At 43.4% G+C, this 23,239-nt stretch overlaps 1 protein-coding gene across 2 annotated transcripts in view; it reads left to right on the top strand.

The window, feature by feature from the left end:
• Positions 1-23,239, top strand: part of LOC116977756 (cytochrome P450 4B1-like) — a 104,749-nt gene that overhangs the window by 75,857 nt on the left and 5,653 nt on the right. For both annotated transcript variants that reach the window (XM_033028497.1, XM_033028496.1), the window contains exons 7-10: positions 1,998-2,104; positions 8,581-8,771; positions 15,538-15,671; positions 20,154-20,218. In XM_033028497.1, coding sequence (XP_032884388.1) covers positions 1,998-2,104; positions 8,581-8,771; positions 15,538-15,671; positions 20,154-20,218 — 497 coding nt within the window. The remainder of the gene's footprint in view (positions 1-1,997; positions 2,105-8,580; positions 8,772-15,537; positions 15,672-20,153; positions 20,219-23,239) is intronic.

Genomic DNA, 23,239 nt, shown 5'->3' on the forward strand with positions numbered 1-23,239 from the left:
ACGGCCCGAGGAAGGAACGGTGCTCCCGTCGGAGTGGCCGAGCTCGGGGAGGTACGGCGTTCCCAGCCCGAGGGAGGAGCGGCGCCCATGTCGGGGCGGCCCAGCCCGAGGGAGGAGCGGCGCCCATGCCGGGGCGGCCCAGCCCGAGGGAGGAGCGGCGCCCATGTCGGCGCTCCCAGCCCGAGGGAGGAGCGGCGCCCATGTCGGGGCGGCCCAGCCCGAGGGAGGAGCGGCGCCCATGTCGGGGCGGCCTGGCGCGAGGCTGAGACGGTAACGGTACTCACGTGAGGGCGATCCGGCTCGGGGCTGGAACGGTGCTCCGGTGGCTGGGACGGTGTTCTGGCGGCGGTGGCCTGAGTCCGGGGTTCGGCCGCGGGCCAACGGCTGCGTCAGCAGGACTGGTGGGCGGCAGCTTCAACCACCCCGGGCCGCGGTGTTTGAGCCGCGGGACAGTTGTAACATCGCCCGGGGGGTATCGCCTCAGCGTAGAGGGAGAAGAGGAGGGAAGAGACTGGAGACCTAAGACTTTTGCCTCCATCACAGTGAGGAGATGCTGGGTGGACTCACTGTGGTGGATGTTAATATGTGTTTATTGTTGTTTTTTATTGTATTGTATGTATGACTGCTTCAATTTCGTTCAGACTTCGGTCTGAATGACAATAAAGGCTATCTAATCTAATCTATCTAATCTAATCTAGACCAAGGTACACCCATACATGGGATGTCAGTGTGGTCCTGACATACCTCAGGGAATGGCCACCAGCCAGATCCCTCAACCTGGAACAATCTATGCTCAAAACACTCATGTTGATGGCACTTGTATCTGCACAGAGGGTCCAGTCACTACACCTATTGCGACTGGACAGCATGCTCACAGCTCCAGACCAGATCTCTGTCGTTATCCAGGGAATGATCAAACAAAGCAGACCAGGAACACTTAATCCAGTCGTGGAATTCCGGGCTTACCCGCCAGAACCACGGTTATGTGCCATGACCCACCTACTATCCTACATAGACACAACCAAAAATATTCGAGAGAGATGAAAAGCCTTGTGGGTCAGTCATAAAAAACCTTATGGTCGGGTGACGAGCCAAACCATTTCGAGATGGCTCAAGCAGGTGCTAAAAGCTGCTGGGATAAACACTAACATGTACAAATCTCACTCCACCAGGGCAGCATCGACGTCAACGGCTAAAAGAATGGACGTGCCTATAGACCACATCCTGGCTACAGCAAGATGGTCGGGAGGGAAAGACCGTTCAGAAACTGTATAATAACCCGTTGGCAAAACCTGCTTTATTTGCAAAAAAATTTTTTACAGACTGCACATATTTAATTTAAGCCCAGGGGAGCAATTTATTTTCTTTGTTGTTATTGTTAAAAAATACCATTGTGTTTTTCTACAAACAGATTCATTGGTTGATTACGATAACACACTTCCTCCCTCAAGGACTTCGGCAGTGAGTGAAGTAATAACTGTTACACGGTTTGAAATCACAGAGCTTTGAAGTCTTCACGTAGTCACTCACGTGACTCCGAAGTAAAATAGTAAGATTAAACGAGAACTTACCAGTTTGAAGGTTGATCTGTATTTTATGAGGAGTTACGATGAGGGATTACGTGCCCTCCGCTCCCACCCTCATTAATATGGGATAAACTGATGTCTCCTTTTCTTTACTATGTTTACTTCAATAACTGTGTCCATCTGTGATTCCACACCGCTGCTTTGAAGTATGCCGCGCATGCGTGCTGAGCGGGCTCTTCACGTAATCCCTCATCGTAACTCCTCATAAAATACAGATCAAACTTTAAACTGGTAAATTCTCGTTTAATCTTACTATTAATGCTGCACAAATGTATTCACAAAAAATCCCTTTAGAAAGGATACAAATGAAACATTTCTGCTTGATATTATTTCTATTTTGTCCTAATCCAGTCATCCTAGTTGTAATAACAAGTGTGTCTACATTGTCCTAATGATGTTTCTGTCCAATAGAGGAAGTAATACGCCAAAGAAAGGAGATATTTAAGGATGAGAAGAAATTGGAAAAAATAAAGGAAAAGCGGTATTTGGACTTCTTGGATATTCTGCTTTGTGCAAGGGTGAGTGTCCACATGAAGTTGCCGGTAATTGTCCTAGTTAAGCAGTAAGTTAAGATGGTCTGCTGTGCAAATAACGTTTGCAGTAATATCTGCTGTGGTTTCAGCTTTAACTTAATCCTAATACTAATGGCAAAGTACATGTCAGTATTACTATTAATGACATCAGGTATTGATATATGATCAGCACACATCTTCTAAACTGGTTTCATTGCTTTTGGAACTGACACTATAACCATGACTGAAAGATTTTCTGGCTCATGGTGGAATTGTTGAGGAAATTGAATTAGAGGAAAATTAAAGGAAAAACGGAGACTTTGAGTTTCGCTTCAAGATGCTTTATTGCATGATATCATGGAGAGATGGCGGCAGTTAACTGCTCACCAGTTCTCTGTCTTTACAGCAGAATTAGCCGACTGTTATACAGTGCAGTAAAGAGCTTTGTTTGTTAGATACAATTATACGAAAATATACTTCGTCCTTGGCAATATTTTTTTCCTGTTATTACTATCTACGACATGGGTATTATTTATTTAATTAGTCATAATATACTTTTTGTTTATGTTAATCTTATTCAACAACGAATGGTTAATACAAATCAAACATAATATATCTTGGCATTATTCTATCTCATCTTTCAAGCAGACCGCGCCACTGGGGGCGCAGGTGGTCTACCCAACTATTGCCGTTGTGTTTTGTTCACCAACGCTACGCATTCCCAGGAAAAAATACATTCTAGGAGAAAACGTGTCTGAAACCTGTTTTGCTCTGCAGCTGGTCAACAAGAGATGCCAATTGCCACATCCGCACACCCTTTCGCTACCTTATTTAATCCCAACCATAATTAAGTATCTGGAGATTTTAATTTTTCTTCTACATTTCCCTCCTTGTTGATCTTTTATGATCAACACTTACTATAGTTTCATTGGCTTTAAAAAAGGGTGGGTTATACCCTTAAGGGTAAGGGTGCATTCTTAGGCATTCTTCTTCATTATAATCCTCATCCTCTCTTTGTCCAGAATACAATATTTTAACTTGTTTCTTAGCAGATCCCATCATTAGTTAATTACAACATTTCATCAATCTTAAAGTAATATACAGCAGTACAACCACAACTAAAAACACTACCACTGCAAATATTAATTTTGCTCCTAAATCACCAAACCATTTACCTATGCCAAAATCTAACCCGAGGCTTGTTTAATTTTGCTACTTCCGTTCTTATATGGTCCGCTAGATTTGTAATATTTTCGGAATTATCTGGTATATAAGTACAACATTCAGTTCCTATCATTGCACGTGTACCTCTTGAAAGGTTCCGTCTCATTAGCCTTTTTGCAACCTCCAACACAGTAAATGGAATAGCTTGCAAATGAATACCTCCTTCAGCATGGGTAGTGGCAAGGGCACAAACCCAAAATCCTGATCATTCCACACAAATAAGAAAGCTTGTTTCCTCAGCTGTGTTCTGTGTGAAAGTTGTTAGTTGTATTTCATTGTTTTTGTTTTGTTTCCTTATCAAAGGTTCTTTATGCCTGTGGGTCTGTTTCATACTCCAACTTCATCCTGTTTCTCTTAACTATCTAGATGCCTCACTTCACCCTCATGTTTCCTGATCGCATATAATGCTACCCATGTATTTAATACTACAGAAATAGTTAAAAAGGAATATGTCTTCATTTTGACTTTTAATCTATTTTGCTATCTTTTACATAATTTTACGGCTCTTGCGTTTCCTTCTCCTTGAGGGATCCATCTGAGTGATGCAGTTTACATCTGGTGGTGTGTATCCATCGGGTTTCTCTTTTACTTTTACTGCTGTTCGTGTTGATCGGAGCAACAAACATGGTCCTTTCCACCTAGGAGAGAAAGAATCTTTGTTCATTGCTCACACGTAAACCTGATCTCCTGGTTTAAACGGGTGCATATTTCCTTTTGTTGGAGGGACCTGTGCCTGCTTTACTTTCTCATAGATTTTGCTAGCTGTTTCACACATGGCTTGAGCACATCTTAAGGATTTTTCATCATTCCAGATCAGGGCTACCTTTTCAGAAGTCCTCGGGGGCGGGGATCCAAACGGCCCATCAATTGGGTATTAATTATTTCATTAGTCAAAATATACTTTTTGTTTATGTTAATCTTATTCAACAATGGATGGTTAATACAAGTCAAACATAATACAAGGGTATCTTGACATTATTCTATCTCATCTTTCAAGGAGACGCACCACTTCCCCCTCCCCGAGCCAATCATAAGGCCCCATTGTCTGCAACGTTTCTGCGCTACTAGCGGCAGGAGAGGCAGGTGGTCCACCCAACTATTGCCGTTGTGTTTTGTTCACCAATGCTACGCATTCCCAGAAATAAACTAATTCTAGGAGATAACGTGTAAGAAAGATCTGCAGATGCTGAATGATAGACACAAAAAGGTGGAGTAACAGGCAGCCTCTCTGGAGAGAACGAATGGGTGATGTTTCGGGTCGAGACCCTTCTTCAGATTCTATCAGGAGATAACGTGTCTGAAACCTGTTTTGCTCTGCAGCTGGTCAACAAGAGATGAAACTGCCACATCCGCACACCCTTTCGTTAACTTATTTAATTCCAACCATAATTAAGTATCTGGAGATTTTAATTTTTCTTCTCCAGGAATTATGAACTTAGTAATTGTTAAGATGAGACTTTGTACTCCATTAAGGGTCAGCGACTGTCATCTGCCTTTTGCTCTTATCCATTAGCAAATGGGTGACTGGGGAAGCTGTAAAAACCAAACCTGACTGGGGGAGTCTGAAGAAGGGTTTCGGCCCGAAACGTCGCCTATTTCCTTCGCTCCATAGATGCTGCTGCACCCGCTGAGTTCCTCCAGCAATTTTGTGTACCTTGGATCAAAGCATCAATTCCTAACATATGCATTTCTCTGGATTTACATCAAATTATGAACGAAAACTCATAGCTATTCTACAAGTTAGTCATGAGTTATGTTTGCTATCGTGCTCAATACTTTAAAATTCCCTTTTATTCTTTTGGAATTAGATTTTTAGTTTTTAGAGATACAGCATGGAAACGGGCCCTATGGCCCATCGAGTCCATGCCAACCATCAACGTCAATTCATGTCAATTGAGATTGAATCACAGCATTAACAGCAGATCATTCAGATATTCAAGTGTGCACCACAATTATCTCAATTTACAATTTACAATTTTTACAATTTATTTATTTATTGTCCCGCTCCGGGTCTTAATGTTGGAGTCCCCGGCAGGCGATGGCAAGTCCCGCGCCGGGCGATATAAGGCCCCGCTACGGGTCTTAATGTTGGCGCCCCCGGTGGGCGATGGCAAGTCCCGCGGCTATTAAAACCGCGCCGGGCGATGTAAGGCCCCACTCCGGGTCATTTTCAACCCCGCAACTTGGGCGGGAGAAGTTGCCGTTGCGGGAGCTCCAAAAAGCGGTCTCCCACCAGGCATTCCACCGTCCACGGGCCTGCGGTTGGAGCCACGAGCTCCGGAGTCGGGTCGCAGCCGCGCGCCACCAAAGCTCTCCACGCTCCGAAGCCGGCCAGCCCCACGATGGTAAGTCCGCAGGCTCTGCGACTGGAGCCCCCAGGTCGTTCTGGTTGGTGGCCGCTCCACAGTGCTAGGCCTCAACGACAACGGAGACCCGGCAGAGAAAAGGTCGGATCACCAGTACAGGGAAGAGATTTAAAAGTTTCCCCCACCCCTCCCCCCACATATGCACAGCTAAAAACAATATATAAACCTCAACAAACGATACATTCAACGGGACAAAAAAAAGACAAGCTCATCCACATGAGTGTCACTGTTGAATCCTCTCCTGCTGAACTACTGATTATCTTTCTTATTTCAAGCCACCTAATTCCCCTTTAAAAATATTCATTCAGAGTGATGCGTGAAGGAGAATTTCACCTTGTAATCACCGTTAGTATAAGTAACAATTCCCTAGGTGCCTTTTAAATTCCTTTTTGGATTATTTCAAATCCTCTTGGCACAATGAAACTATCCAGTGAAAATTATCTTCCACTATTTCTCCCAATGTAATATTGCATTTATTTATTAGTTGCTTACATCATGCCCTCCGTTTGCCTTGTGTAGAAAGGAAGTGCAGATTGAAGAAGGGTCCCAGCCCAAAACTTCACCCATCCTTTTTCTCCAGAGAAGCTGCCTGACCTGCTGAGTTACACCTGCACTTTGTGTGTATCCTCCCTTTGCCTTCTCACCTATTGTAAAATAAAGTTCTGTTCCTTGGTTTTATCCTTTGTATTATGTGATATCAGAATCTTCCAAAGCACCAGGTCATTCAGGTGGGATAAATGTAGCACCAGTAAATCCACAGTGCACAGATGCGTGAATCAGTTTGACGAAGAGTCCCGACCGGAAACATCACCCATCTGTGTTCTCCAGGGATGCTGCCTGACTCGCTGAATTACTCCAGCATTATGTGTCCTTCTTTGTAAACCAAGCATCTGCAGTTACTTGTTTCTATATTCTTCTTGCATTCACTGCAACTATGCATCTGTTAACTTCCAAGGAAAGAAATGCTGGCCTTTGACTTGGTCCTATTCTTTCTATTATGCAGTATCAAAATCTAGATGGTAACTGACCAGGTCATTCAGGTGGGGAAAAATGTAGCACGTGTTAAACCAGAGTGCACAGTTGCATCAAATCGGTCACTGACGTGCATTTCCCCAGAGTATCCAGCTGAGGAAAAAAAATAATAATACCCACAGAATCACAGTGAGCAGCTTCTGCTAGTGGGTGCCTGCGAGGCATATAGTGCAATGTTCCCGTCATTAAAATGCAACTACAGGGAAAGGGGCATTATTATTTCTTAAATTTTATAAACCATACATAAAAAAGTATCTTGGGGAAAAAGTTTAATTTAGTATAGAGATACAGCACAGAATCAGACCCTTGGGTCCGCGCAGACTAGCGATCCACGCACACTAACACTATCCTACACATACTCGGGACAATGTACAATTTTTACCAAGCCAATTAGCCTACAAACCTGTATGTCTTTGGAATGTGGGAGGAAACTGGAGATCCCGGAGAAAATCCATGCAGGTCACAGGGAGAATGTACAAACTCTGTACGGACAGCAATTGTAGTCACGATTAACCCCGGATCTCTGGCACTGCACCATCATTCCTCCAAGATAATCCAGTGCAACATAGGTAGGAAAGCCCCTTTATTAATGGGTGAACAGGTGGTGAGACCATTAGTGTTTCCAAAGGTTGTAGAGCTTCAGAGCGTTTCCTTCAGTTACTGTCCTGCACGTATCCTTTCTGCTGTGCTACAAGGATGTGCATACGTTATGCAGCACAAAACATATCACTGCCACTCTGCCAACTACCTGAGGCATATTAGAACAAGAAATATGGTCCAAATGCCCAAGACAGGGCTGGCACACATTCAGTTCTGCCTCTTGGCAGTACCTGTGCTACTTATCAGGTATGTAAATTGTGCAGCAGAAAACAAGAGAGCAGGAGCAGGAATGTGCACCCGACCATTCAATGTGATAGTGGCTTCAACTCTTTTCTCTGTGCAAGATCCCAAAACCCTCATACCCTGTACCACCATTTTAAATGTTTCTAATAATTGGGCTTTCACAATTCTCGAGCTGAAAAATCCAAAGATTCATCAACCTCTGCGAGAAGAAATTTGATATATCTCAGTATAAATGACTGCCTCGTATCTCTAAGCTATCTCCCCTCGTACACCAGTGAAAACATCTTGACATCTACTCTGTCATGCCCCTTTAGGATCTGACATGTTTGAATATGGTCACCTATTAATTATTAATGTATTAATTATGTAATAATCACCTTATTAATACAGCATTACTTCAAAGGACACATAAACCTGTTTAAGTTCAAGTTCAAGAGTTCACGTTCAAGAGAGTTTATTGTCATGTGTCCCAGATAGGACAATGAAATTCTTGCTTTGCTTCAGCACAACAGAATATTGTGGGCATAAATAAATACAGAACAGATCAGTCCTTTAAGTTCGCCGACAACACCACCGTTGTTGGACGAATTACAGATGGTGATGAGTCAGAGTATAGAAGTGAGATTGACCAAATGGTGCCAGCACAACAACCTGGCTCTCAATATCAGTAAAACCAATGAACTGATTGTGGACTTTGGAAGAGGAAGGATGAGGACCCACAACCCTGTTTATATCAGCGGGACGATGGTGGAGAGAGCCATAAACTTCAAATTTCTGGACGTGCATATTTCCAAAGATCTTTCCTGGACCCAGCACACTGATGCAATTATAAATAAAGCACATCAACGCCTCTACTTCCTGAGAAACTCCATCACAAATGGTTTAAAAGGTACAAAGAAAATCATACTTCCTTGGTAAAATCTCAAACAATCTTTATGCTGTATATTTGACGAAGCATGACCATAAGAGTGTTAATCACTGATTTTTTTTGTGTGTTCAACATTTTTTACACTGCAGGATGATGATGGTGAAGTACTATCTGATGAAGAAATCCGAGCAGAGGTTGACACCTTCATGTTTGAAGGCCATGACACAACAGCAAGTGGAATTTCCTGGCTCTTGTACTGTCTGGCCCAACACACAGAACACCAGCAAAAGTGTAGGGAAGAAATCCAGGAGCTTCTCAAGCAGCACAAACAAATTGAATGGTGAGTCTTAAATAAGTCTAGTGTCCATTGTTACATGGTAAGGAAAAAAAACCCTGCACTTTTCTAGGCTTTGAGGTTGTTGTGCAAAACGATTCAGAATTATTCTGCGGGACTCTTCTTGGCCTGCAATGAGTTATTGGACACTGAGTAAGTTTGGCTACAGAACATTTCCAAGCATATGATACAGTATGCTCAGTTATGAACCACAGGCCTTTAGGTTAGTTTGGTTTAGAGATACAGTGCAGAATTAGGACCTTTAGCACACCAAGCCCACACACTAACACTATCTTATACACACTCGGGACAATTTACAATTTTACCAAGCCAATGTAGCTACTAACCTGTACGTCTTTGGAGTGTGGGAGGAAATTGAAGAGAACGTACAAACTCCGTACTGGCAGCACCCACAGTTAGGATCGAACCCGGGTCTCTGGTGCTGTAAAGCAGCAACTCTACCACTGCGCCATTGTGCCGCCCTTGTCCACAGGCCTTGTTGCCATTATTCCGCAGATGTTTGAACAACTTTGCAGTTAACATGGAAGAACTTGTACCATTAACAAAATAATAAAGAGAGATTCAGAAGAGATGCACAAAAAGGGTGTGTTTTTACTGTTACAAAATGTCTTTCAAATGAGGCTTTATGTAAAACTCGCCATACAACGATATTGCAGGAGAATTGGCTTGGTCAGCATCTATCCATCAACCAACACCACTTAATGAAAAATGATCTGTTCACTTTCAAACTGCTGTTTGAAGGGATGGGCTCTGTACAAATTGATTATCATGTAACGTGCTCAGTGGAATCTTCTGACCCAGAGGCTCATTCACCTGTATATTTAACGATGAGATGATAGATTTTGAACATCGAGGAAATCAACAAGTTGACATGCCAGCTCATGTTACATTGAAGATGTGCTGCATTGTAATTTAGTTTCTGGACCAACAGCCGGTGTGAAACTGATCGAGAGATTCGGAGACACAAATTCAAATCTCTCCATGAAGCTGGAAATTTTAAATTCAAGAATTAAATAAATTTGCAATATGAAAACAAATGTTTATCTTTGTAAAAGTAACCCGATTGTTATTGAAAACCTATCTGGTTCACTGTTGTCCTTCGTGGAGGCAAATCTGCCATGTGACTCCAGATCCTTAAAGGAGACTTATGCCTTGTTGCCTTTCTGGTTCAGGAGCAATTAAGAATTGACAATAAATGTCTGCATACGTAATTCAAAATAAAGCCAACCTTGCATAAGCAGATGATGCACCTGTAACTGTCAAAGGAATGATAATTGGACAGCCTGAGTGTTGGGGAGGTGGAGTGGAAATGGAGGGTCATCCATATCTGATTGAAAGACAATATAGTCTTGATGGATTGCATGACCGCCTCTTGCTTCTATTCCTTATCAAAGTAAGAATTTCATTGTTCTATCTGGGACATATGACAGTAAAACACTCTTGACTCTCTCTTGACTCCATATGTTCAACAATACAATAACTGACGATAACTGTTATTGGCTGTAAAGCCCTTCAGGGATCCAATAAAGTGCACACTGTAACCACCAGCTTTGTAACGTTGCCATTATAATTCTAAGTATGAAGAGTTGGCCTTGAGGACCATTTGCAAATAAAGGGGAAAATCTCTTGCCAAGATCCACAACAGCGCCGTGGATGAATTCCCAAGTGAAGGCTGCCACACAGCCTCCACTCAGGGTTGTGCAACCATAATGCATCTTGGGATGTCAAAATACTAACAGCACGTACACAGTAAATGGCAGTAACCTCAGTGTTGATGTACAGCGGGACATTAGTTCACAGCTCCTTAAATAAGGCAACACAGGTGGATAGGGTTGTGAGGCTGTAGGCCTTGCCCTCGTAGGCCTGGACAACAAGTATAAGTTGGGACATCATCTCATATCATTTAAAGGAATACTGGTGTACATGTTTTTCATGCAGATAGTGGTGTTTTAGTTCCGTTTAGTTTATTATTGTAATGCATACCGATGCACAGTGAAAAGCTTTTGTTGCATGTTATACAGTCAAAGAGAAGATTATACATGATTACAATCAGGCCGTCCACAGTGTATAGATAAAGTTACAATATTCAATGCAAGATAAAGTCCGACTAAAGATTGTTCAGAGGTCTCCAATGAGGTAGATGGGAGTGAGAACCACACTCTAACTGGTGGAGGACAGCTCAGTTGCCTGGTAACAGCTGGGAAGAAACTGTCCCTGAATCTGGAAGTATGTGTTTTCAAACCTCTGTACCTCTTGCCTGTTGGGAGAGGGGAGAAGAATGAGTGACCAGGGTGAGACTGTCCTTGATTATGCTTGTGGCCTTGCCAAGACAGCATTAAGCTTAGATGAAGTCAATGGAAGGGAGGTTAGTTTGCGTGGTGGTCTGGGTACATCCACAACTCTCTGCAATTACTCGTGGTCTTGAATGGAGTTGTTCCCAAACCATGCTGTCATGCATCCCAAGAAAATGCTTTCTACAGTGTATCTGTAGAAGTTGGTGAGGATCGTTGGGGATTGGTTGTTGCCGAACTTCTTAAGCCGTCAAAGAAAGTAGAGGTGTTGGTGTGCTTTCTTGGCTATTGCTTTGATGTGGCTGGTCCAGGACAAATTGCTGCTGATATTTATTCCTAAGAACCTGAAGCTTTCGACCATCTCTACTTTGGCGCATCAATGTATGATCATGGGTGTGTGAACTGCTTTGCTTCGTGAACTCAATTACAATCTCCTTTGTCTTGCTGACATTGAGGGAGAGGTCAGTGTCTTGGCACCTGGTTACGTGGTTCTCTATCTCCATCCTGTACTCTGTCTCATTAATTTTGGTATCTGGCCCACTACGTGGGTGTCATCTTTGAACTTGGTTTGGATTGGTGGACAGTCATGAGTATATATTGAGTATAGTAGGGGGCTGAGAACACATCCTTGCAGGGCACCAGTGGTGAGGGTTATCATAGAGGACAATTAGTCCAGAATCCTCACTGATTATGGTCTGTTGCTCAGGATGTCGAGGGTCCAGTTGCTGTCTCCGTTCAATGAGTTTGGAGATGAGATTAGTTGTGATAATGGTATTGAAAGCAGAACTGTAGTCGATGAATAGGAGTCTGACGTAGGTGTTGTCATTATCCAGGTGCTTCAGGGATGAGTGTAGGCCCCGGGAGATGGCATCAGCTGTGGACCTGTTGTGGTGGTAGGTTAACTGCAGTGGGTCAAGGATGCTAGGTGGGCTGGTTTAATGTATCATAACCAGCCTCTCAAAGCGCTTCAAGATGGTGGATGTCAAGGCCACGGGAAGCTAGGCATGAGATCTTGCTTTTCTTTGGCACCATGATGATAGTGGTCTTCTTGAAGCAGGTGGGCACCTCAGAACAGAATAGGGAGAGATTAAAGATGTACGTGAACACTCCACTAGTTGATCTGTTTTGTTCCTAAGGATGCGGTCAGGGTTTCCATCTGGGCAAGTTGCTTCCCGTAGGTTCACCCTCAGGAAGGCCAATCTAATTTCTGCAACAGTGACCCAATGGAAAGGCACACTCTAGTCTGATGGATGTCATCGACCTGTTGGCCTTCCACTCAAAGCAAACATAGAATGCATTAAGTTCATCAGGTAGTACCGCATTATCATCAGCGATGCTGCCTGACTTTGCTTTGCAGCCAGTTCTAGTATTCAATCCTTGCCACAGTCAACGGATGTCTGAGTCCAAATTGTTTGGAACAAGCTGCCAGAGAAAGTGGTACATAGAAACATAGAAACATAGGTGCAGGAGTAGGCCATTCGGCCCTTCGAGCCTGCACCGCCATTCAATATGATCATGGCTGAGCATCCAACTCAGTATCCCGTACCTGCCTTCTCTCCATACCCCCTAATCCCTTTAGCCACAAGGGCCACATCTAACTCCCTCTTAAATATAGCCAATGAACTGGCCTCAACTACCTTCTGTGGCAGAGATTTCCAGAGATTCACCACCCTCTGTGTGAAGGTACAGGCAGATACAATTAAAATATTTAAACTGGTACTCGGAAAGAAATGAAGTAGAGCAATATGAGACTAATGCAAGCAAATTAAATTAACGAAGATAGGCATCACGGTCAACATGTACGAGTTGGGCTGAAGGGCCCAGTTCTGTGCTGTAGAACTCTGACTCCTGCAATGTCTGTGCTGCCTGCAAGGAATGCAGTGGGCAACACAAACTTCTGTAGATTTTTCCTGCTCTCAGTCTGGCATTGAAGTCAATGGAAGAAATAGGCTGCCTGGAAAAAGTTAAGGAAAGGTTTTTGTTTGATTTAATTAAGTTAGTTTGAAGTTTGAAGCTCTTTTAAGTGTCTTCTATGTTTTTATAAACATTAGCCATTTAAAAATTAATTCAAAGTCCTTTAGCGTTACCTTTTGACAGGTCCTGAGTTATTGTAAAGGTCAAAGACACGCTCATTGATTTGAGCCACCGATTTAATCTCCAGCAAGCAGGGGTTGGAGTGGGTCAGGCACAGTGGGTGGGGTCTAGGTCCTCACAACTGTCAATACTGTTGCCAATTGTGATAGGAGAGTCCCTGCCCGCTGATATGCAGGGAGCTGAGCTCTGAATGAAAGACTGCTGGAAGTAACACTAAACCCTACTGTCCGGGATACAGAAAACTAGACATTTCTGGTTAACTGAAGACCTGCCCCATTGTGCATTCTGCATATTATTATCAATCGATCATTCATTCATACTATTTCTATGTTATCCCACTTTCTCATCTACTTGCCACACACTACGACAATTTACAGAGGCCAGTTTACGTACAGAAGCACACATCTATGAGGTGTGGGAGGAAACCGGAGCACCCAGAGGAAACCCAATGGTCACAGGGAGAGTGTGCAAACTCCACACAGACAGCACCCAAAACTGGGATCGAACCCGAGTCTCTGGCGCTGTGAGACAGCATCAGTACCAGCGGCACCACTGTGCTGCCTAATGATACCTGGATGCCAATATTTTTCAGAGGTAATTGAAACAAAGGGAAGGCTACTTCAATATCTATTTTAAGGTGCTACCTGAATATCCATGGGCTCACAATTTCTTCTGCACAGCAATTTTACGTTCTCCCTGTGACCCCGTGGGTTTTCTCCAGGTGCTTCAGTTTCCTCCCACATTCCAAAGACGTGCAGGTTTGTAGGTGTGTAGGAAGGAACTGCAGATGCTGGTTTAAACCGAAGATGGACACAAAAAGCTAGTGTAGCTCAGTGGGACAGGCAGCATCGCTGGAGAGATGGAATGGGTGACTTTTTGGGTCGAGACCCTTCTTCAGACTAGTCAGAGGAAAGGGAAACAAGAGATATAGACAATGATGTAGAGATAAAGAACAATGATTGAAAGATGTGCCAAAAAGTAATGGTAAAGGAAACAGGCCATTGGTAACTGTTTGTTGGGTGAAAATGAAAAGCTGGTGTGACTTGGGTGGGGGAGTTGATGGAGATGGTGGGAATGCCGGGGTTACTTGAAGTTGGAGAAATCGATATTCATACCACTAGGATTTCAGCTGCCCAAGCAAAATATGAAATGTTGATCCTCCAATTTACATTTTGTTAATTGGCTTCTGTAAATTGTCCCTAGGATAGAACTAGTTTACTGGTGATCGTTGGTCAGCGCAGACTTGGTAGGCTGAAAGAACAGTTATCACCCTGTATCTCTAAACCAATCTAATCAAATACAAACCAGTATTTGAGAACTGGCTTAATCTGGAAAATGAAATATTGCACCATTCTGGTCATTTTTGCATGCATTGGGAAATTCAACACCAGATTTCATAATAGGATTTTAGGCTAGAGGTTTATTTCCTAATTTTATGTGAAATTTGAGCTCAAGTCAGGTGTGTGTTTAAGTGATATTATCCTGCATGAGCAAATATCAGGTAATTGCACCTATATTTCTAACTATGATGGGTGAGTCAATACATTAAAACAGCTTACACACCTGTTTCAGGGAGCAGTCTTCCTGTGTTTCACTCTCAAGAAATATGCAGCAATCTTAAAATGGGCAGAGAACTCCACTGCTTTTTCTGACAATGTCATCTCTTTGCATCTGATGCAATCAATTGAAACACCCTTCCTCGTGATTAGAGGTCTTTAGTTAACACGGAATCATTAAATAATCAGATCACTGGCTGGGATGAACTAAGCTTTCCACCCTTGTGTGAAAAACACGAGGCCCAGTCTGCACTACAGGTAATCACTGGCATAATAAATGCCAACCAGGTAGTTATGAGGTCAAAGTGTAATAAAAACTGTAGGGATACTTTTAATCTTTTACCTACTACTTTCTCCTCCCGGACTCCCCGTCTGACTGGCTGGAGGAGATGAGGGCACAAAAACACAAGTACGTGCAGCAGTAAACCAACAGACCCCTCAATCCTGCCCCACAAGTCAATATGATCATGCTGACCTCTGCTGGCTTCAACGCCTCTTCTGTGCCAGTACCCTCAATTCCTCCATCGTTCAAATATTTATCTGTCTCCGCCTTAAATATAGCTGATGGGCTGGCCTCTGCGCCTTATCTTGTCGCAATGTCCCCTTCATCATGACGTTCCCACCAATATAAACATTTCAGTTACGACTTAAGATGACCCGACTCTCAGTTTTGGCCAGCAACTATTCTCCTGATTCAAGCGCATGTTGTGGCCTCTACAATAACCAGTGTATTTTTCACCCCTCCAATCTTTGACATTTGCTCATGTTTACCCTTCTCTTACGAAGTCGCACCTTTTTGTTCCCTGGCAGGGATCTGCTCCATAAGATGCCTTACACCACAATGTGCATTAAGGAGTCTCTGCGCCTTTGCCCCCCAGTCCCAGGAATATCCAGGAAGCTGAACAAACCACTTACATTCTTTGATGGGAGAACATTACCTGAAGGTTTCATTTAAAATTATGTTTATAATATTAGAGAATTCTTCTTAAGCTCTGTGAACTTCTGAGTATGAGCAATTCTGATCTGGTTGTTATGAAAACTACCTTTATTCCCCCACATAGAGCACTGAACCTAACATTGTGAGGAGCAGTGAGTGAACCGTGCAACTTGTCAGCAAATCAATATCTGTTTATCTAGTCAAGATATAAGCTCCACAGCTAATTAATGTCAACACTCATAATGTCTATTTTTAAAACTCCTACTGTGCATGTTTGACTGTGGTCAATTGCATGGATCTTAAATGTTATCCTGGCCAGATTTCTAAAATGGTTCACTCTTGGCCTAGCTGCCAGTTCCTTTGAATTTTGTAGCTTTTCCCTCCTTTAATCCAAAAACTTTAGTCACCCCCAGTTACGTTATTAATCAGATAATATATTCATTTTATTTGTGTCATAACTTTCACTGTTCTGCTGGCTATGGCCCATTGAAGAACAAATCGTGAAGCAAAAAAAATGCTGAAGGAACTCAGCAGACCAGACAACATCTATGGAGAGGAGGAATTGGCAGATTATATTTTGTGTTCGAACCTTTCTTCAGACTCATGGAGTGGTGGAAAGAAAGCTGGTAAAATGAGGGGGTGGGGCTATAAAGCCAGATGCAGGTTTAAAAGGCTTGTTTTGTCCCTGTCGATCTACGCCGCACTGTGTGCACACCTCTTCCCGCAGCCCATCACCCACTTATTTTCCCTTTCTTTGTCCACTTGCCTTCCACCCCTCCCTACATTATCCCCCATTTTCCTTTAATCCCCCATCTTCCCAGTCCCATCCTCTTCCACCCACTGTCCTTCCTCCATCTTTTTATGTCACTGTTCTTCTTCTCGTATTTGGCATCTTTTTTGTCTCCATTTCACTTCCAGCCTTTGTTACTATTGTATCTATACCCATCTCTACCCATCTACTAATCACCTGTATCCACCTATCTACTGTTAGCTCCACCTTTTTCTCTCAGCTCTCTTTACCAGACTTCTCCACCCACTCCACGAGTCTGAAGAAGGGTCTCAACCCAAAACATTGTCTGTTCATCCCTCCACAGATACTGCCTGACTCACTAAGTTCCTCTAGCACTTCATTTTTGCTGAAGTTCCCTGTATCTGCAGTCTCGTGTGTCGACAAATTGTTCAATGGTTCTTTATTGTCACGTACAGTGAAAATCATTTTCAGCATACAGTTCGGTAAAATATTGCCAGGCCTAAACCCAATCCCGGATTAAACAAAGTGTATAGAAATAGTCCACTGAGACCACATGCAAGAGTCACCAGGTTGGTGCCATTTTCAAAGTTCAGTCTGTGCGCTTGACCTTCTGAATCAGCGTCGATCCAGTCGAGCCCCAGGTTGCTGCTGGGCCTCCAGCGTCGCATCCATCTCGATCATCCAGCGAACCATTGTCCCTCTCCTCACCTGGCCACCTTCAGCCTTTGTGCCCTGGGAGCGCCTCCTTCAGCCAACTTTGACAGCGTGGATGATACGTCCCTGGTCATTCTTTCTGTATATTAGGACCAGAAATTTATTTCTGTATGTTAGGTACCAGTGGAAAAAAATGAATAATTTGTTTGGCTGGTTTCATGAAAAGTATAGAATATACTTGCATCAATGTCATGTCATTCCATTTTTTGGAAAGCATAGATGGAATGGGATTATCCATTATGGGCTGTTGTGGTCATCTTAGGAAGAAAACAGATCATTGTTTTGTTGATGCCTTAATTTACCTTTCCACAAATAAGAAAAATATCCAAAGTGCTTATTTTGCCTGCTAAATCTTAACTATTCACCTCCCTGAAAAAATGAAACAATATGTGTGTCCTCTTGGGAAGCTCAGTGTACAAGATATTGTCAACTGTAGTTTTGTTGAGATTGTATTTTTGCCTTGCTTTATGTTGTTAATTGCAAAAGTAATTATCGTTCTCCATTCATTAAGGAGTTTGGTTATAGTTCTTCACAATTTAGGTACCAACTGTAGGTTTTAACTGTTCACTCTAATGAGGTGCTGAGGCATCTCAAAGATGGTGTACCATCGGATTCCAGCTTGCATTTACTGTGATAATATGAGCAATGTCCAAACTGCCTAGGGGAAGGCTCAATACATATGGCAGTAAAGCAGTAATGAATCGATATAAGCATTGCATTCAGCTGTGCTGCTAAACCATGTCTGGTCAGTTCTCAGTCAATTCTCAAAGTTTCAAGAATTCTAGGAGGCAGAATTGTTCAAAATCCATTCAAAACTAATCAAACAAAAAAAAGATCAATAAAATATTTAGAAATAGAGAAAAAAAGCACTTTAAAACAATTAACATTTAAATCAACTGAAACAATTCAAAACTATTTACATTAACAGTCATAGCCTTGCCTCTTTAATAAGTCTGAAGAAGGGTCTTGACCCGAAACGTCACCCATTCCTTCTCTCCAGAGATGCTGCCTGTCCTGCTGAGTTACTCCAGTTTTTTGTGTCTCTTTGGTTTAAACCAGCATCTGCAGTTCCTTCCTACACTCTTTAATGAAATAACTGGTACAGGTTGTTCAGCCAAACTATTAGTTGAGAAATCCAGCAACAGAAGGCAGCCAGGGTAATGCTGGGGAACAGCTGTCAGCAAGTTGTGCACTTCTGCATTCATGTACAGCAAGGCCTCGCAATAACGGACTTCTCGATCGTGGATTTCAATTATAATGGACCAAGGCTCTAGTTGCACCTCTCCTCCACATCTGCCAGTGACCCAATAAGTTGACGGCACGTGGCGTACTTCCGGTTGTGGGAGTAGAGAGAGTGATCAGCATGAAGGTGGCGTGGGCACCGGGCATTCCTAGTGCACCTCATGTGGGGCCAGGGGCTCTGCAGCTCCCCAGCCTGTAAATTCCTGCTTGTTTAACCCCCTTCCCCACCCCTCAATGCCACGTTTCTTCTCTCCCAGCCTTGGGTTAAACTTTGCACACCTCACTCAGTTATAGTCATAGAATCATATGGAAAAGAAACAGGACCTTCAGCCCAGCTTGCCTACGCCGACCAACTCACCCCAACTACACTAGTCCCACCTGCCTGCACTTGGCCCATATCCCTCTGAATTTACCCTGTCCATGTACCTGTCTAAATGTTTCTCAAACGTTGTGATTGTACCTGCCTCAACTACCACCTCCAGCAACTCACTCCATACACCTACCACCCTTTGTGTAAAAAAAGTTACCTCTCAGGTTCCTATTGAATCTTACCTGTTCACCTTAGACCTATGTCCCCTGGTTCTCGATTCCCTTACTCTGAGCAAAAGACCATTTACCTGATCTATTCCTCTCATGAGCTTGTACACATCTATACGATCACCACTCATCCTCCTGCACTCCAAGGAATAGAGTTCTAGCCTGCTCGTAATTTTCTCTGCACCTTCTGCAGCTTGACAACACCTTTCTTACAAAATGATGACCAAAACTGAACACAATACTCTAAATGTGGCCTCACCTATGTAACTGTAACATGATCTCCCAACTTCTATACTCAATACTCTGCCTGATGAAGGCTGATGTGCTGAAAGCCTTTTTGACTACCGTATTTACCTGTGAAGCCACTTTCAAGGAACTATGTACTGGCATTCCTATATCCCTCTGCTATACAACACTCCCCTACCATTCACTGTGTAGGTCCTCCCCATGTTAGACTTCCATCAGAGCATTATAGCAGACAATTGGCAATAACGGACAGCCACTCCACCACTTAGTCTGTTATTGCGAATGATTACTACTTGCATTGAAATACTTAATCTGCTGGCATTTATGTGGGGACATACAGTGTCAACTGTTCTGTGTAGTCCTGCTGCAGAAATTCTCTAAATATCTTCCTGTATCAAAATGTGTAGGAAAGAACAAAATGATGGAGTAACTCAGCATTTTGTTTCCCATCACCCGTTCCATCTCTCTGGAGATGCTGCCTGTCCTGCTGAGTTACTCCAGCATTTTGTGTCTTGTATTCCTGTATCAATGCAGTATTTTAAAAATGAAGACAGAATGCGAACGCTTTTCACTTGCCCATCACTCCATTTTCAACCAAAAATAAGAAAATGGAATTGCCATCTCCTGTTGCCCATCCGTTCCAGTTTAAAACTTAATGTTGACAGTCAATGCTCCCACTCAAAGTCATCTAAGGCCTGTTCAACTATAAATTGGAGTCAAATGTTTAATGGGGACCATATAAATTTGGGGACCATATAACATATGACTCCAATAAATTGGAGTCAAATGTTTTTTGTCGAAGATTATTTTACTGATCTTGTTTACTAATCAGAAGCATGTGAAGGTTACATTGAGCGTGTGGAAGGCAGGAAAATAATGTGAATGTATGCAAACAGTATATTTTTATGGACTAGGATAAACGCAAAATGCTGGAGTAAGCCACCATGCGCTGTTCCTTCCTACATATTTCTATGGGCTAATGTTCATTGTTTTTTGTAGGTTGTCTGGTGGGTGTGAGTATCTACTGCATTCACAGGAATCCCATGATTTGGAACAACCCAGAGGTAATATTTTCCGATGCCATTTACAATAACAATTATATAGATTACTAGACTAAGTGGAACCCGTTGGATCCCAGCTGCACACGGGAGGGCTGGTCCCCCAACACAATATTCCACCTCTCCACCAATTCCAATATTGTTGGCCAGTGAGGGGGGCTGGGGGGGGGGGGGGGGCTTTCTGGAGCGCTAGCATGGTGTTGTGGGATGAAGGGACTGGTTTCCAGAGGACTAGTATGGACATTGTGAGCCGAATGGATTCTTGGCCTGGCAGCTCAGTCACTGAGACCACAAACACACACACACACACACACACACACACACACACACACACACACACACACACACACACACACACACACACACACTGACTCACACACCATATATATGGCAGTAAACTTTCTTGAATACTCACATGGCTGAGCACGACCTCTCCACTTTGGGGCTTCCGTAGTCAGCGGCACGTCCGCAATCAGCGTGACCTCTGCACTTACCGGAAATTACGCAATCAGTGCAACCTCTGTGCTCACCGGAAATTACGCAATCAACGCGACCTGCCCACTAAACGGAAGTCACAAAATGAGCGGAACTTTTGAACCAAACACAGTCGGACCTAAAAACGCATTTATTCCTTCCAAACACAGGCGGGCCTAATAAGGCATTCCAGTTTCAAGCACAGGCACGGCAGCAGGCCAAACAACTCATGGCATTGTCATTAAGGGCTAACAATTCATTTATTGCAAGTACATTGCAGACTCACAGTTCAGTTGATTCACAGCTTAGAATGAGAGTCATGGACTCTCCCTCGCGATCTTGCAGAGTGACTGATTCACATCAAGGCATCCAGGGTTTTATAGTCCTGCCTGCCCCTCCCCTCCCCCCCCCCCCCCCCCCGGAAGGGGCGTTACCTTCATCGCGGTGATTGACAGGCGAGAGGATCTCAAGGTTTTTTTTTAAACACTCATAACTTTTTTTATTTTTCATCGATGGGAAAAATCCTCAGGGCCTGCTCAGCGGAGGAGGAATGTGAGTAAGATTGCCAAAAATCATAACGATATATGGTAGCGTTTTATACAGGGCAGACAGGAAGTGGTCAAGATGAGACTTTTAATTACTTAGATGTTGGATGATTACTGGAAAGGCCATTCCATGTCTTTATATTGAATTAACCTCCAACCTCAAACTCAGAGGTAGTGCAGTTTGAAATTTAGGATTGTCTCTTGGATACATGTATGCGCCATCTTCACACAGATGTCAAGCTGAATAAGAAGTTGAGGCAGGTACGACAGGTCCACCATTGATTTTCCGGCAACTTGTGATCCGGCACCTCCTTTAATCCAGACAAAATTACGAGAATGCACTTGAAAATATTATCCCCCCGCAAACCTTGAAACATCTTTTTTGAAGCATGTAGCATACTAATATAAACCGTGGAAGGAGTGTACTATCTCCTAAGTTACCTACCAACGTATCATACAGCCCCGGCCCCACCTGCAGCAGTCTGTAGTTCCTTCATTGACCTCAGCAATCACTTTGTAGCTCGCTACTCAACTGGAAGCTTCCTTGATCCCAAGGGACCATCGAAGAAAAATATATAGAAACTACAAGATTATAGACGGGATTATTTAAACATTTTTAATGTCCAACATTTTGGTTGATGACAGAGTGTTGTGCCGAGGAAGAAAAAATATAGAATGCTCTGTATATTAAAGTGGGTGTCATTTTCATTTCATTCAACAGATGGAGGCATTAAGAATACAACCTCTTACTTTCTCCAGTTTCTTCTGTACGACAGGAACTGTACTTCTGCCTAGCTGCTCTTGTCCAAAACTCTTCAGTTCTGGTGCTTTACAGGACTTTACAATTTCTCTATTCCCTCCAATATTCACCACCTCTGCCTTTGTGATCATGAACCCATATTTTTATACCTGGATTCCTCCTCCGCACTACCTCACCACTCCTTCGTTTTTTTCTTGGTGTTTGCTTAGGTTCAGGTTTATTATGGTCACGTGTATGGAGGTACAGTGAAAAGTTTTGTACCAGGATTACCTGGATGTTTTGCATACCATCCAATCAAATCAGATAATACTTTACATGATGCAATCCAGCCAAACTCAAGTACAATAGGTAGAGTGAAGGAAAAGATACGGAATGCAGAATACAGTTCTCCGCATCATAGCACACCAGTTCCCGACACAAAGTTCAATGTCCTTAATGGAGTAGAGGTGAATCAAACAGCAACCTATCTTATGGAAGGACCAAAGGTACACAAAAATGCTGGAGAAACTCAGCGGGTGCAGCAGCATCTATGGAGCGAAGGAAATAGGCAACGTTTCGGGCCGAAACCCTTCTTCAGACTGATGGGGGGTGGCGGGGAGAAGAAAGGAAAAAGGAGTAGGAGGAGCCCGAGGGCTGAGGGATGGGAGGAGACAGCAAGGGCTAACAAAATTGGGAGAATTCAATGTTCATGCCCGCAGGATGCAGACTCCCCAAGCGGAATATGAGGTGAAGTAGCTGCCTGAGACAGGTGGTGCGCACTTTCAAGCTTCTGTATCTTCTATTGTATTGTATTGTATTGTATTGTATTGTATTCAAATTTATTGTCATTGTCTCAATTAGAGACAACGAAATGAATTTCCCTTTACAGTCAGTATCATAAAAATAAATAAATAATAAATAATAAAACATATTAAAAATAAAATAGAATTTTAAAAAAAGCACAAACACAGAAAGTTGGTGAGGAAGGCACCATAGTCCAGCCAGCCTCCCCTCCGATCTTCCCAGATGTTCACCCGTGGTCGGGGCCTTCCGAGCACCCGCAGTCGCCACCCCGGGCGGCCCGATGCTCAGGCCCTCTCGCCGGGCTGATGGAACGCCGACGCCGAACCCCGACGGTGAAAATCCTCCTCAGCGGCCCAGACCTCCCGATCAGCTGCCTCCCACCGGAGTCCGCAGCTCCCGAGTCCGCAGGCCGAGCCGGGCAGAGTCGCAGGACCCCACGATGTTTGTCAGCGCCGCCCGCGTTGG

The sequence above is a fragment of the Amblyraja radiata genome, chromosome 10 (assembly GCF_010909765.2).
Source record: "Amblyraja radiata isolate CabotCenter1 chromosome 10, sAmbRad1.1.pri, whole genome shotgun sequence".
Taxonomy (NCBI): domain Eukaryota; kingdom Metazoa; phylum Chordata; class Chondrichthyes; order Rajiformes; family Rajidae; genus Amblyraja; species Amblyraja radiata.